This window comes from Scyliorhinus canicula, chromosome 11, assembly GCF_902713615.1.
Source record: "Scyliorhinus canicula chromosome 11, sScyCan1.1, whole genome shotgun sequence".
In the NCBI taxonomy this organism is placed as follows: Eukaryota; Metazoa; Chordata; class Chondrichthyes; order Carcharhiniformes; family Scyliorhinidae; genus Scyliorhinus; species Scyliorhinus canicula.
Window position 1 is genome coordinate 10,949,658 of NC_052156.1, and position 13,962 is coordinate 10,963,619.

A 13,962-nucleotide genomic window follows, 5' to 3' on the forward strand; every position below is an offset into this window, starting at 1 on the left:
AGTAACCCAGAGACCTAGGGTAATGACCTGGTGACTGGGTTTTGAATTGGAATTCAATTAAAAAAAAATCTGGAATTAAAAGACTAATGATGACCATTGTTGTCAGGAAAACAGAGCTAGTTTTAAGGGATCTATAGTTTTTTAAGTGAGTTTAATTTAGTATTTCTGGCCATAGAGGGGGAAACCTCTCCTTAGATTCATGCTAGAAAAGGATGTTTGTACGTGTGGGGATTTGCTCACTTCAAACTGGGATGCAACATTGTCGATTGTTCTGGTTCACTCGTGTCCTTTAGGGAAGGAAATTTTTCGGCATAAATAAAAATGAGGTGTCAACCTGGTAAAGCTACAACACAGGCTGACACAGATAAGATCTAAGCTCAGCAGTCCTGCCAGATACAGCCGTAAATGGAAGACAGCTGAACAACTCCATGGACAAGATTCCAGTTTTCTTCCCATCCTCAATGATAGAGAAGCCCACACATCAGTATATCTGCAACAATGTGCAGCCAGAACTGTCAAGGGGCTGGTACATCCTCCAGAGGTTTCTAGCATCAGATGCCAGCCTTCAGCAATTCGATTCACTTCACACAATATCAAAACAAATGCTGACGGTAAGGATGGTTGCGGTTGTTGAGGTCAATCATCTCAGTTCCAGGTCATCACTGCAGGAATTCCTCACGGTAGCATCCTAGGTCCAACCAGCTTCAGCCACTTCATCAATGACCTTCCTGCCATCATACAGTCAGAAGTGGTGATGTTCGTTGATGGCTGTACAATGTTCAGCACCATTTGAGATTCCTCAGATACTAAAACAGTCCAATTACAAATGGAGCAAGACCTGGACAATATCCAGGCTTGAACCGACAAGTAACAATTGCACCACGCAAGTGCTAAGCAAGAGAAATATAACCATTGCACCTTGACATTCCATTACCATCACTGAATCCCCCACTATCAACATCCTGGAGGTTACCATTGAACAGAAATTCAACTGGACTAGCCATATAAACATTGCAGCCACCAGAGCAGATCAAAGGCGAGGAATCCTGCGGCGAATAACGCACCTCCTCACTCCCCAAAGCCTGTCCACCACCAAGGCGCAAAATCAGGAGTGGGATGGGATACTCTCCACTTGCCTGGATGAGTGCAGCTCCAACAACATTCAAGAAGCTCAACATCATCTAAGACAAAGCAGCCTGCTTGATTGACACCCTTTCTAAAAACATCTACACCATATACACAACAGTAGCAATAATGAGTGCCAGTTGCAAGATGCACAGCAGGACTCCATAACCAGCACCTTACAATCCCAATCCCAAGACCACAAGTATCTAGAAGGACAAGGGCAGCAGATACATGGGAACACCACCACCCAGACATTCCCCTCCAAGCCACTCACCATCCTCACTTGTTCCGTTTCTTCACTGTCACTGGGACAAAATCCTGGAACTCCCTCGCTAACAGCACTGTAGATGTACCAACACATGGACTGCAGTGGTTCAAGAAGGCAGCTCATCACCACCTTTCGATGGTAATTAAGTATGGGTAATGAATGCTGGCCTAGCCAGTGAAGCCCATATCCCTTGAATTAACTTTTTAAAAATTGGTACCATACTGCAGATATATTTTACAGGTTATCAAACAATAAGTGGCATTTATATAGTTACTTTAATGTAATTAAATGTCCCAAAGCGCTTCACTATAAAGCAAAATGCAAAAGAGCACAGGGAACTAGTTAGACCCACGCTGGAGTACGGCATGCAGTTCTGTGCACCACATTTTCAGAAGGATGTGAAGATGCAAGAGTGCATAAGGTTTTTGAGAATCATTTCAGGGATGAGAAACTTCAGTTACAAAAATAGATTGGAGAAATCAGTACTGCTTTCCTTGGAGAAAATAAGGCAGAGGGGAGATTTGATAGAAGTATTCAGAATCATGAGGGCCTTGGATAGAGTAGATAGGAGGAAACTGTTGTCATTTGTGAAAGATCAGGAATGAGAGCACAGATTTAAAGTGATTTGCGAAAGCGAATGCGATTTAAGAAAAAACATTTTCATGCAGCAAGTAGTTGGGAACTGGAATATGTTACCCGGGAGTGTAGTGGAGGCAAGTTCAGTCGAGGCATTCAGGAGGGTATTAGATGATTATTGAAAATAAACTATTTGTAAGGTTGCAGGGAGAATGGCACTAGGTGCAATGTTCACATGGAGACTCGGTGCAGACATGCTGTGTCCAATGGTCTCCTATGCTGAAACAATTCTGTGGACGACATCTGGCTTTAGCACAGTGGGCTAGACAGCTGGTTTGTAATGCAAAACAAGGCCAGCAGCGCGGGTTCAATTCCCATACCAGCTGAGAATTCTGAATTCTCCCTCTGTATACCTGAACAGGCGCCAGAATGTGGCGACTAGGGGATTTTCACAGTAACTTCATTGCAGTGTTAATGTAAGTCTACTTGCGACAATAAAAAGATTATTATATTGGACAGATTAACCGAAAGCTTAGTCAAAAAGATAAAAGTTATAAGAAGTGAGTTACAGATGAGGAGAGTAAGAAAGGTTCAGTGAGAGAATTTCCCATAAGTATCAGACTTTTAAAATCATGGTTTCTTATTACGTACTGAAGAATTAGAGGCCAGAATTAAAGGCGTGTAGTTATCTGGCTGGAAGTGATTACAGAGACAGGAAGGAGAAAGGCAACAACTGTTTTGAAAACCAGGATGAGAATTTAAAAATCAAGATGCTGCCTAACAGGGATCCAATGTGCTTAATCTGCACACATACACCACTGTGAATATTCACTACCTCCCACCGTCAACACACAGTGGCAGCAGTATGTACCATATACATGCTGCAATGCAGCAACTCACCAAGCCTCCTCCAACAACATCTTCTATGCCTACAAACACTGTCCTCTAGAAGGGCAAGGGCAGTAGACATATGGGAACACCACCACCTGCAAGTTCCCAGTCATGCACACACCATCCTGACTCAGAACTATATCGCCATCCCTTTTCTGTCACTGGGTCGATATCTTGGAACTGCCTCCATAACAAAACCACGAGTGTACCTACACTATATGGAATGCAGCAGTTTAAGACGACAGTGCACCACCACCTTCTCAAGAGCAATTGACAAGGCTGGGCAACAAATGCTGGCCTTGCAACAAGGCCCACATCACATGAAAAAGTGAAATAAAGCACAGGGAAATTGAATGGGACTTGATGTGGAAAAGGACGTGGGAAGCAGAGTTCCAGAAGACGTCAAATTCACATTCCAGGTGATTCTCTAACTACAATTAGGTGGGTAGCACGGTAGCATAGCTCCAGTGTCCCAGCTTCGATTCTCGTTTGGGTCACTGTGCGGAGTTTGCACGTTCTCCCCGTGTCTGTGCGGGTTTCCTCTGGGTGCTCCGGTTTCCTCCCACAGTCAAAAGATGTGCAGGTTAGGTGGATTGGCCATGCTAAATTGACCTTAGTGTCCAAAAAGAGGTTAGGTGGAGTTACGGGGATAGGGTAGAGGTGTGGGTATAGGGTGGAGGTGTGGGTATAGGGTGGAGGTGTGGGTATAGGGTGGAGGTGTGGGCTTAGGTAGGGTGCACTTTCCAAGAGCCAGTGCAGACATGATGGGCTGAATGGCTTCCTTCTGCACTGTAAATTCTATGATACAATTAGATAGACAAGACTGGCATCAGGTGAGTGCAGTCAAACTCAGCTGGATGACATTGGAATGACTTTAGAGGAAGATGGTGTCATTAACTAACCAAGATGGTGTGAGGCTACTTTCTCCATGGGATTTCAAACTGCTCCCAATGGGATTTCAAACTGCTCCCACCTGGCATCCGGTCATAACTGAATTTAAGGCATTTTGAGAATTACACTCTAAAACGGTTACCTTGTCAAAAATCCAGAAAATAAGCATTTAAAGTAATAGCAGACTGGTTAGTTAAAACAAACAGATTTTTTTGTAGCACCACTTGAGAATACATGGTCTGGCAGAATGGGAAACTTACATATATTTCACTGACATTTAGTTGTAGACAATGCAGAGTGCCAAGTATTTTAAGACTGGCTGCACATAATTTCCCTCCAAATCATTCATCTGATGAGCAATAAAATCAGAGAACACACCAACAGTACCAGAGCCGTTTCATTATACCCTCAAGATATTTTTGTTTGAGCAGTGTGTGTATGTCTGGACACTCATATCTGAGTTCCGATGTGTTTCTACTATTTGATTGATACCAAAGGTTGTTTCGTATTTTTCTCTATTGACTGGTTCGAATTACATTATAGAAAAACAACTGAGCCAAGGATGGGAAAAACAAATTGCGCACTTTCAGCCTCCATGATAGTTTCAACTTCAATTACGATAGCAAGCTCAACGAAAACATAAAACTAAATAGTCAATTCATCTCTGAATCACCTGCTGGCTAGTTCAGCACTGGTTAAGCACCTGGCCCAGCAGCTCATTCCTTGCCAATCCCACCAACAGAAATTAAAAAACAACAAAATCATAGAAAATATACAAGTCAGTCAATCAACCTCTGTGCAGAAAAGCACAAGGGTTATGGTGCTTTGGGTTAACTGCCCTGCTTTGTATGTTCAGCATTTTACAGTTTTAATTCCACGTTTTTTCATTTACTGTTTTAGTTTGCCTTTTTTTCACTTTATTGTCACCATCTTCAGGCTTCTCGTTCCCTTGGGCCTCATGTTTTAAGCCTGTCTCGTGCACCATTCAGAATCTTCGATGACCATAGAATCATAGAATTTACAGTGCAGGAAGAGGTCATTTGGCCCATCGAGTCTGCACCGGCCCTTGCAAAGAGCACCCTACTGAAGACCACGTATCTATCCTATCCCCGTAACCCAGTAACACCCATTTAACATTTTTTGGACACTAAAGGCAATTTAGCATGACCAATCCACCTAACCCACACATCTTTGGACTGTGGGAGGAAAGCGGAACACCCAGAGGAAGCCCACGCAGACACGGGGAGAACGTGCAGACTCCGCACAGACAGTGACTCAGCCAGGAATCGAACCTGGGACACTGGAGCTGTGAAGCAACTGTGCTAACCACTATGCTACCGTGCTCCCCATTCCTGACACTGATGCTCCATCCCTGCCTGATGGGTCACAGTCGATCATAATACATGCAGCCTCACTCCCAAGCCATGTGCGAGTAATGCAAAGGAAGGTCTACATTACTTCAGCAGAGGCGTGTCAAATAAAATCATACTTGACAATGTTTTCAAAAAGATGACTGGAAGCACAATTTTTAGTAGATTAGAAACTCACTGTGGGTTCAATAAAAACCAAACTAGGCAAATTTTCATAAATATTTATATGCTGTAAAGATATATCCAGAGATGTATATCCTTCACTTCAAACAAGGACCACTTTTTGAATTCTTGATCACAACACAGCATTACTTACCAGCCCCCAGAGGGCTCCTTCTGTGGTAGCAACAATTGTAGCAGCTCTTGGAGTGTTGTACATCAGTGCCAGCTCACCGAAGCTACCATGATTGTCGTATTTACCAACGAGTAGAGGCTTCCCATCTTTATTTACATAAATATCATATGTACCTCTGTCAGGAGAGATTTGAGAGAAAGAAACTTGAGTGTTTTGTCAAGTGAAATGAAGATTAATCAGGCTCCAATATTCAAAGCTTTGAGAGGAGCCTTTTCATTATTGTGCAACATTAGCTAATTTCTTGCAGGTATCGGATCAATCACCATGGAATTATAGAGGGAGTGCGTCCAATTGTTCAGTTATATATTCAATGTCCAACAAGAAACAAAGCCACACAGACCAGCAATGTCCAAAATTCAATAGTCACTTTGCAACGTTAACAAAACTCAGGCGGAGTTGGCAGTAGGATTCTCTTTGAGTGCCTTTTTAGGGAGAGCCTGGCTGCATAGTGTATAACCACTGTACATATATTTGGCAATTCGAACGGGGTATTGGTGAATACCCACAGTGTCATAACCCAGCCAAAACAGTTGGAGGAAAAGGCAAAACGGTATTCAGCAGGGAAAAGACAATGCAAAAAAAGTGAAACCGCTTGATTTCATAGAACTATGACTGAACAGTTATGCATTAATATAAAATGAGTCTGAAAGCAGAACTGACTGACACAATATTAGCTTCGTGTTTGCAGTTCAATATGTCTGCTTGAATTAAATGTTGTTTCGGAGTCAGTGATGAGAGAAATTATTTCTAACTAATTCAGTGAGCCTATTCTACAATTATAGCAGCATTAAATCATAACTACTTAAAATACTCCAAATTGAAGGAGGAAGCAATTTTGAAAGTGGCCTCTGAACACTCAATGTAAACCTCTCCAGAAGGTACATAATAATGTCATGAATAGGTATGAAATTTCACCTTTCAATTCAAAAAACTTGATTATGTATGCACAACTATTTATACCTGGGCAACTTTTGGAATTGCCCCATTATTTTTCTACCCTTCTTTGGGCAGCACGGTAGCATGGTGGTTAGCATAAATGCTTCACAGCTCCAGGGTCCCAGGTTCGATTCCCGGCTTGGGTCACTGTCTGTGCGGAGTCTGTACATCCTCCCCCTGTGTGCGTGGGTTTCCTCCGGGTGCTCCGGTTTCCTCCCACAGTCCAAAGATGTGCGGGTTAGGTGGATTGGCCATGCTAAATTGCCCGTAGTGTCCTAAAAATAAAGTAAGGTTAAGGGGGGGCGGGGTTGTTGGGTTACGGGTATTGGGTGGATACGTGGGTTTGAGTAGGGTGATCATGGCTCGGCACAACATCGAGGGCCGAAGGGCCTGTTCTGTGCTGTACTGTTCTATGTTCTAAATAGCTCATCCCAATTACCACCCTTTCTGGCTGATTTTCAGCCAGAGGGCATTCGCAACTACGCCAGATCTTACTTTTACCAGTCATCGACACATAGGCTTTTTTTTGAAGCGGATAGAAAATTAAGAGCAAGAATCTTGGGTAAATTATTTTTTCTTCACTTTCCATAACCCCCATGTCTGCACTTAACTTTTGCACGTAACCAATTGTTACCATGGCTGGACGGTGAGCATCACAGACACGTAGCTTAAAGCTAAGAAGCTAACAATTAGTTAAGTGCAAAAGTAAATTCAAATGTGGGCCTGCATGCACACTGCTAATCAGAAAAAGTTTGGAATTTGCAGTGGCAGAAATGTAGGACATTACGCATAAATTACAGAACAAATGCAAGGATAAGCCAAATATTTGAATTTTATTTAGCTGTGTGCGTTGTAGAGAACAAAAAGATAAAATATTGATAGACTATGTATGATCCATTTCACATGCACAGTTATAATAATCAAACAGAGGAAGGAAAGGAGAATGGGGGGGTTCGGAGGAGGAAGGTCAGTCAGGCGAGAGTGCTTAACTTAATTTGTTAACTTCTTTGTTAAATTGTTAAGCTCTAGTACTAAAATGACTAATAACATTGAACCAGCTGTCATCATAATAATGTTTCATAAAACGTGAGCTGAAAACTTTGAAAGTCAGCTGGAATGAACAGTAGCTATGGGTTTAAAAAAGAATTTTGCATCTCTGTAACTTCAGGATTTCTGTAACCGTGGTCCATTTCACAAGGGCCACACAAAAATTAAATTCTCCAAGAAGTTCAAATAAACACTACTGTCATTCAGGATTAGCTAAGTATTAAAAAATAATCCTTATTTCAGTTTACATCAGTAGACTTCTGCTAAGTTTCATACTGAATGTCTTCAAGATTCACTCACCGGAGCAGAAAAACCACTGCTGATATTGATCCCCATTATTTGATTTTCTTTATTTTTATTTTTTCCAATTCAGGGGCAATTTAGTGTAGCCAATCCACCTGCACATCTTTGGGTTCTGGAGGTGAAACCCACACAGACACAGGGAGAATGTGCAAACTCCACATGGACAGTGTCCCAAGGCCAGGATCGAACCTGGGTCCTCGGTGCCATGAGACAGCTGTGCTAACCACTACACCACCATGATGCCCCTATTATTTATTTTTCTGTGGCTTTGAGCATGAGAAATATTGATTTTGGATTCACAAGGACAATTAACTCTGCTGACGTATTTCATTTCAAGGGACTTCCACTTGTGACCATGGAGTGATTGGTCACATAAAGGGCTGTTCCTGTTCAAAGTCACAGAAAAGGGCTCTTTTTACCCAGATCCAGGTGGAATCTTGATGAAAAGGCGTAGGTGAATGTTCGAGGAGTAGTTTACCCCTGGAATGGTCTTCTGATCACTGGACCCGGCAGAAAACAGTGAGAGGTTTGGCTGGAAAGTTGAAACAGTCTTGTGCTTCACAGTCTCTTCCAGCATGCAGGCGGGAGAGGGGCAAGCTGTAAGGCCCCAGATACAGGAACTGATGACTTTTATCAAGGAGGAATTCCATAAACAGAGGAAAGAAATGCATGAGGATCAAGCAAAGGCCATTGCAGAAGCTGTGGCACCCTGAAGAGTACTTTGGAGCGGGTGGAGAGGTGTTTGGAGGCGCAGGGGTCACAGATTCGGGAGAGTAAAGGAGTGATCTCAGACCACAGCGATCGTGTGGTGGCTATGGAGGCGGAGGTGGGGCTCCTAGGAGACCTTTGTAAAACGCTGAGGGCAAAGGTGGAGGAGCAGGAGAATACCTCGAGAAGGCAGAACCTGCGAACAGTGGGCCTGCCTGAAGGAGTGGAAGGTGCGAGGGCCACAAGGTACGTCTCGAGGATGCTGGCAGGGCTGGTGGCAGAATGGGTGCTCGATAAGGCTCCTGAAGTGGACCGAGTGCATAGGTCTCGGAGGCAAAAGCCTAGAGCTGGGGAGCCACCGCGGGCGGTGATCGTGAGACTCCATAAATTTGTGGAGAAAGAAAATTCTACGGTGCGCCAGGGAGAAGCTTAGCTGCGACTGGGAGGGAAATAACGTCCGGATTTATCAGGACATCGGAACCAAGTTGACAAAACGGTGGGCAGGTTTCAACAAGGCGAAGGCAGTGCTGTACCGGCAGCAGATCAGGTTTGGGGTGCTCTACCCGGCGTAATTATGGGTGACGTTTGGAGACCTGCAATATTATTTTGAGACCCCAGAAGCGGCCGAAGACTTTATTAAGGAGCATAAACTGGGGGAGAACTGAGTGGACAATGCTTGGGAACCAGGGTGCTGGCACTATGTAATGGTCGGGAGCATGTTTAAAGTGGGTCTAGGGATTGGGGGATTTTCGCCTTTGTTTGTGTGGTGGGGGTACTGTTCAATGTTGAGACTGTAAGGGGTTGAAGGGGTGAAAGGTTTATGTGGGATGGATGTTCCCATTCCCGCTCCTGTTTTATGGGACTGTTTGTGTTTAACATCTGTTGTTAGGGGCAGCAGGGTAGCATGGTGGCTAGCATAAATGCTTCACAGCTCCAGGGTCCCAGGTTCGATTCCCGGCTGGGTCACTGTCTGTGTGGAGTCTGCACATCCTCCCCCTGTGTAAGTGGGTTTCCTCCGGGTGCTCCGGTTTCCTCCCACAGTCCAAAGATGTGCGGGTTAGGTGGATTGGCCATGCTAAATTGTCCGTAGTGTCCTAATAAAAGTAAGGTTAGGGGGGGGTTGTTGGGTTACGGGTATAGGGTGGATACGTGGGTTTGAGTGGGGTGATCATGGCTCGGCACAACATTGAGGGCCGAAGGGCCTGTTCTGTGCTATACTGTTCTATGTTCGCTTTTGGAGAAGGTTGCCTGGAGTTCAGGAGAAGTCCTTGTTTGGGTGGAGGAGGGCAAGGCCAGCAGGAGGCCTTCTTCCTTGAGCTGAGGAGTTGGCGGGGGGGGGTCATTGGGAGGGGCAGCCGCGCGAGCAGGTTATGCTGGTGAACAGAAGTGAGGTGATGGGGGAGAAGGCCAAGAGGGGTGGCCGGGGAGAGGGGGGAAAGGGGAAGTGGGGGGGGAAGAAGGCGAAGGGGAAAAGCGGGGGTGGGGGTGGGTTCTGCGACACGGCAGGGGCTGAGAGATGACATGGTCAAGGGTGAAGAAAGGGGCCATCTGGGCTAGGTACAGAGTGGAATTAAAGGCGCAGGAGTTAAGTGGGGAAGATGACAGACGGTAGAGGAGATCGGAGGCGCAAGTCTCCGGTAAGGTTGGTAACGTGGGACGTCCGGGGGCTGAATGGGCCAGTTAAAAGATGTTGGTGCACCTCAGGAGCTTTAAAGTGGAGTTTGTCTTTTTGCAGGAGACACACCTCCGTGCGAAGGACCAGGTTAGGTTAAGGAAGGGGTGGGTCGGGCAGGTTTTTCACTCGGGGTTTGATTTGAAATCGAGGGTTGTGGCGATTTTAATGAGCAAAAAAAATGAGATTCGTGAGTGCGAAGGTGGTGAGGGATCCAGGTGGGAGATATGTGATTGAGAGTGGGGTATTGGAAGGGGCACCGGTAGAGTTGGTAAATGTGTATGCCCCAAATTGGGATGATGTGGGTTTTATGAGGGGCTTGCTGGCAGCAATCCCGGGTTTGGCCACGTACCAGTTGATTATGGGAGATTTTAACTGTGTCCTGGAGCCGAGGGTGGATAGATCGAGCTCCAGGTCGATGGGTAGGGTACGAATGGGAGCTGGGGGGGGCTTATGGAGAGGATGGGTATGGTGGATCAATGGCACTTTCAGAACCCAGGGAGAAGGGAGTATTCCTTCTTTTCACACGTCTATAAAGGTGTGCTCGAGGATTGATTGCTTTGTAGTGAGTCGGGGGATTTTGGTTGGGGTGAAGGGGGCAGAGTATGCAGGGATAGTTATCTCGGACCATGCACCCCACTGGCTGGATATTCGGTTCAGTACGGGACGAAAGCAGAGGCCGGGGTGGAGGTTTGATTCGGAGTTGTTGGCAGATGGAGGTTTTTGTGATAAGGTGCGATTGGCGATTCAGGATTTTGTGAAGTTCCATCAGAATGGGGAGGTGTCGGCGGACATTTTTTGGGAAGCACTGAAGGCAGTGGTCCAGGGAGAAATTCTCTCGTTTACGGTTCGTTCGAATAAGGAAAGGAGGAAAGGAGGGCGGAACATGACCATCTAGTGAGCGAAATAGTGGAGGTGGACAGGGAATATTCGAGGGTGTCCACTGTGGAGGGATTGGCGAGGAGGAAAAAGTTGCTGGGGCAATTTGAGAGGCTGACAACGGGGAGGGCGGTAGGGCAACTGCTCGGGTAAGAAGAATGCAACACGAGAATGGGGAGAAGGCGAGCCGCATGCTGGCGCTCCAGCTGCTGAGACAGGCTGCGTCCAGGGAAATATTGAAGATCCAGACTGGGGCTGGGGATGTGGTGTCAGAGCCAGGGGAAGATAAATGAGGCATTTAGAGAGTATTACCAGGGACTTTATGAGGCAGACCCAGGAGGGGAGGAGGAGGACATGGGGTGGTTTCTGGAAGAGCTGGAATTTCCCCAGGTGGAGGAAGCAAAGAGGCAGGTGCTGGAGGAGCCCCTGGGGCTGAGGGAGGCACTGGACAGTATCAGGGGTATGAAGACGGGGAAGGCCCCTGGGCCAGATGGGTACCCGGCAGAATTTTATAAGGAATTTGCGGCAGACCTGGCACCACATCTGTTGGGGATGTTTAATGAAGCATTGGAGAAGGGGGAGTTGCCGGACACGATGAAGCAGGCAGTAATCACACTAATCCCCAAAAAAGGGAAGGATCCGGTGGAATATGGGTTATATAGACCCATATCACTATTGAACACGGATGTGAAAGTATTGGCTAAGTTGTTGGTGGGGAGGAGGGAGGATTGTGTCCCGGGGGTGGTTGCAGAAGATCAAACAGGCTTCGTGAAGGGCAGGCAGCTCGCGGGTAATATAAGACGGCTGTTGGAATGTGGTGATGAATCCGTCGAGAGCTCTGATACCGGAGGTGGTGGTGTCCATGGATGCGGAGAAAGCATTTGATCGGGTGAATTGGGTTTGGCCAAGATTTGTGGCATGGGTGCGGTTGCTGAATGTGGCACCAAGAGCGAGGTGAGGACGAATGATATGAGCTCACGAAGCTTTGACTTACACAGGGGTACGAGGCAGGGGTGCCCGCTGTCGCCGCTGCTGTTTGCGCTGGCCATAGAGCCATTGGCGATGGCACTCAGGGGGTCGGCAGAGTGGCAGGGCATAATGAGGGGACAGAGGGAGCATCAGGTGTCGCTCTATGCCAATGAGCTCTTGCTGTATGTTTCGAATCCGTTGGAGTGTATGGGAAGGATTATGGGCCTGTTGGGGAGGTTTGGAGTGTTCTCAAGGTACAAGCTGAATGTCGGGAAAGGCGAGGTATTCCCGGTGAATGAGCTGGCACAGCGGGCTAATTTAGGGGGGATGCCATTTATGGTAGCGAGGGATAGGTTTAGGTACTTCGGGATTCAGGTAGCGAGGGAATGGTCTGGGCTCCGTAAGTGGAACTTAACAAAGCTGGTAGGGGAGGCCAGGGAGGAGCTTAAGAGTTTGAATACACTGCACTTAACGTTGGCGGGGAGATCCAAGTGGTGAAAATGAATATTCTGCCACGGTTCATGTTTTCAGGCTCTCCGATGTTTATACCAAAGACCTTTTTTCGGAAAGTGGACACAATCATCTCTGACTTTGTATGGACGGGGAAGGTGCCGAGGGTGGGGAGGACCCTGCTACAGAGGCAGCAGGGGGGGTTGGCGTTGCCAAACTTGCTTCATTATTATTGGGTGTCGAATGTGGACAAGGTGCGGCGGTGGTGGGAAGGAGAAGGGGTAGAGTGGGTTAGGATGGAGGAGGAATCTTGTGAGGGGTCTAGTTTGAGGACTATGGTGACGGCAGCATTGCCAATGGCTCAGAGTAGATATTTAGAGAGCCCAGTGGTGTAGTCCACGGTGAAGATATGGAATCAGCTGAGGAGGTGTTTTAGGGTGGAAGGGATGTCGGTGCTAACACCACTGTGCGAGAATCATGGGTTTGAGCCGGGGTGGGGGGGGCGGGGGATGGATAGTGTATACAGGAGGTGGAGGGAAATGGGGCTGGTCAAGATGAGGGATTTGTATTTGGAGGAAGGGTTCGCCAGTCTGGAGCCAAGGGAGAGGGTAGAGCTGCCGAGGGGTAGTGAGTTCAGGTATCTACAGGTTAGGGACTTTACAAAAGGTCTGGAAGGGGTTCCCTCGATTGGTGGGATGCACCCTGCTGGAGCGACTGCTGCTTCCGGATGTAGAAGGGGAAGGAAGAATTGGGAATATGTGGCTGGGGGAGCAGGGAGGTGAGCGGGTGGTGAAGTTCAAGGAGAAACGGGAAGCGGAGTTGGGAATGGAGATCAATTGCGGAGTATGGAGTGAGGCACTGCGAAGGATAAACGGGACCTCCTCTTGTACAAGGATGAGCCTGATACAGTTTAAGGTGGTGCACAGGGTACATATGACTCGGGCGAGAATGAGTGGGTTCTTTCAGGGGGTAGCAGGTGAGTGTGAGAGGTGTGGGTGGGGGCCAGTGAATCATGCGCACATGTTTTGGGGTTGTGAAAAAGTGGGAAGATTCTGGGCGGGAGTGTTCGTGGTCTTAGCCAGGATAGTGGAGGAGGAGGTGGACCCGGACCCTTTGGCAGCGATATTTGGGGTTTCACAAAGCCGGAGATGGAGAGGTGGGAGGCCGATGTCTTGGCCTTCGCCTCTCTGATTGCACGGCGACAAATTTTGCTGGAGTGGCGGTCGGCATCACCACCTGGGGTAGCAGCATGGTTGGGTGACCTGTATGACTTCCTGCAGTTACAGAAGATAAAGTATAAGTTAAGGGGCTCAGCAGGGGAGTTTGAGAAAAGGTGGGGATGTTTGTGACCGTGTTTGAGGAGCTGTTCGTCGCAGGGGGGTGGGTGACGGGGAGGGGGGGTGGAAAAGGAGAAAAATCTGTACAAAGTGTGTTGTTGATTGTTGGGAAGAATGTTTCTCGGGGTGTTTGTTTGCTGTAACCTACTATGATACAAGTTTGAATAAAATACGTTAAAAAAAAA

At 46.9% G+C, this 13,962-nt stretch overlaps 1 protein-coding gene across 1 annotated transcript in view; it reads right to left on the reverse strand.

The window, feature by feature from the left end:
- Positions 1 to 13,962, reverse strand: part of prkar2aa (protein kinase, cAMP-dependent, regulatory, type II, alpha A) — a 425,687-nt gene that overhangs the window by 29,767 nt on the left and 381,958 nt on the right. Inside the window, exon 12 of the mRNA XM_038812258.1 lies at positions 5,438 to 5,591. Coding sequence (XP_038668186.1) covers positions 5,438 to 5,591 — 154 coding nt within the window. The remainder of the gene's footprint in view (positions 1 to 5,437; positions 5,592 to 13,962) is intronic.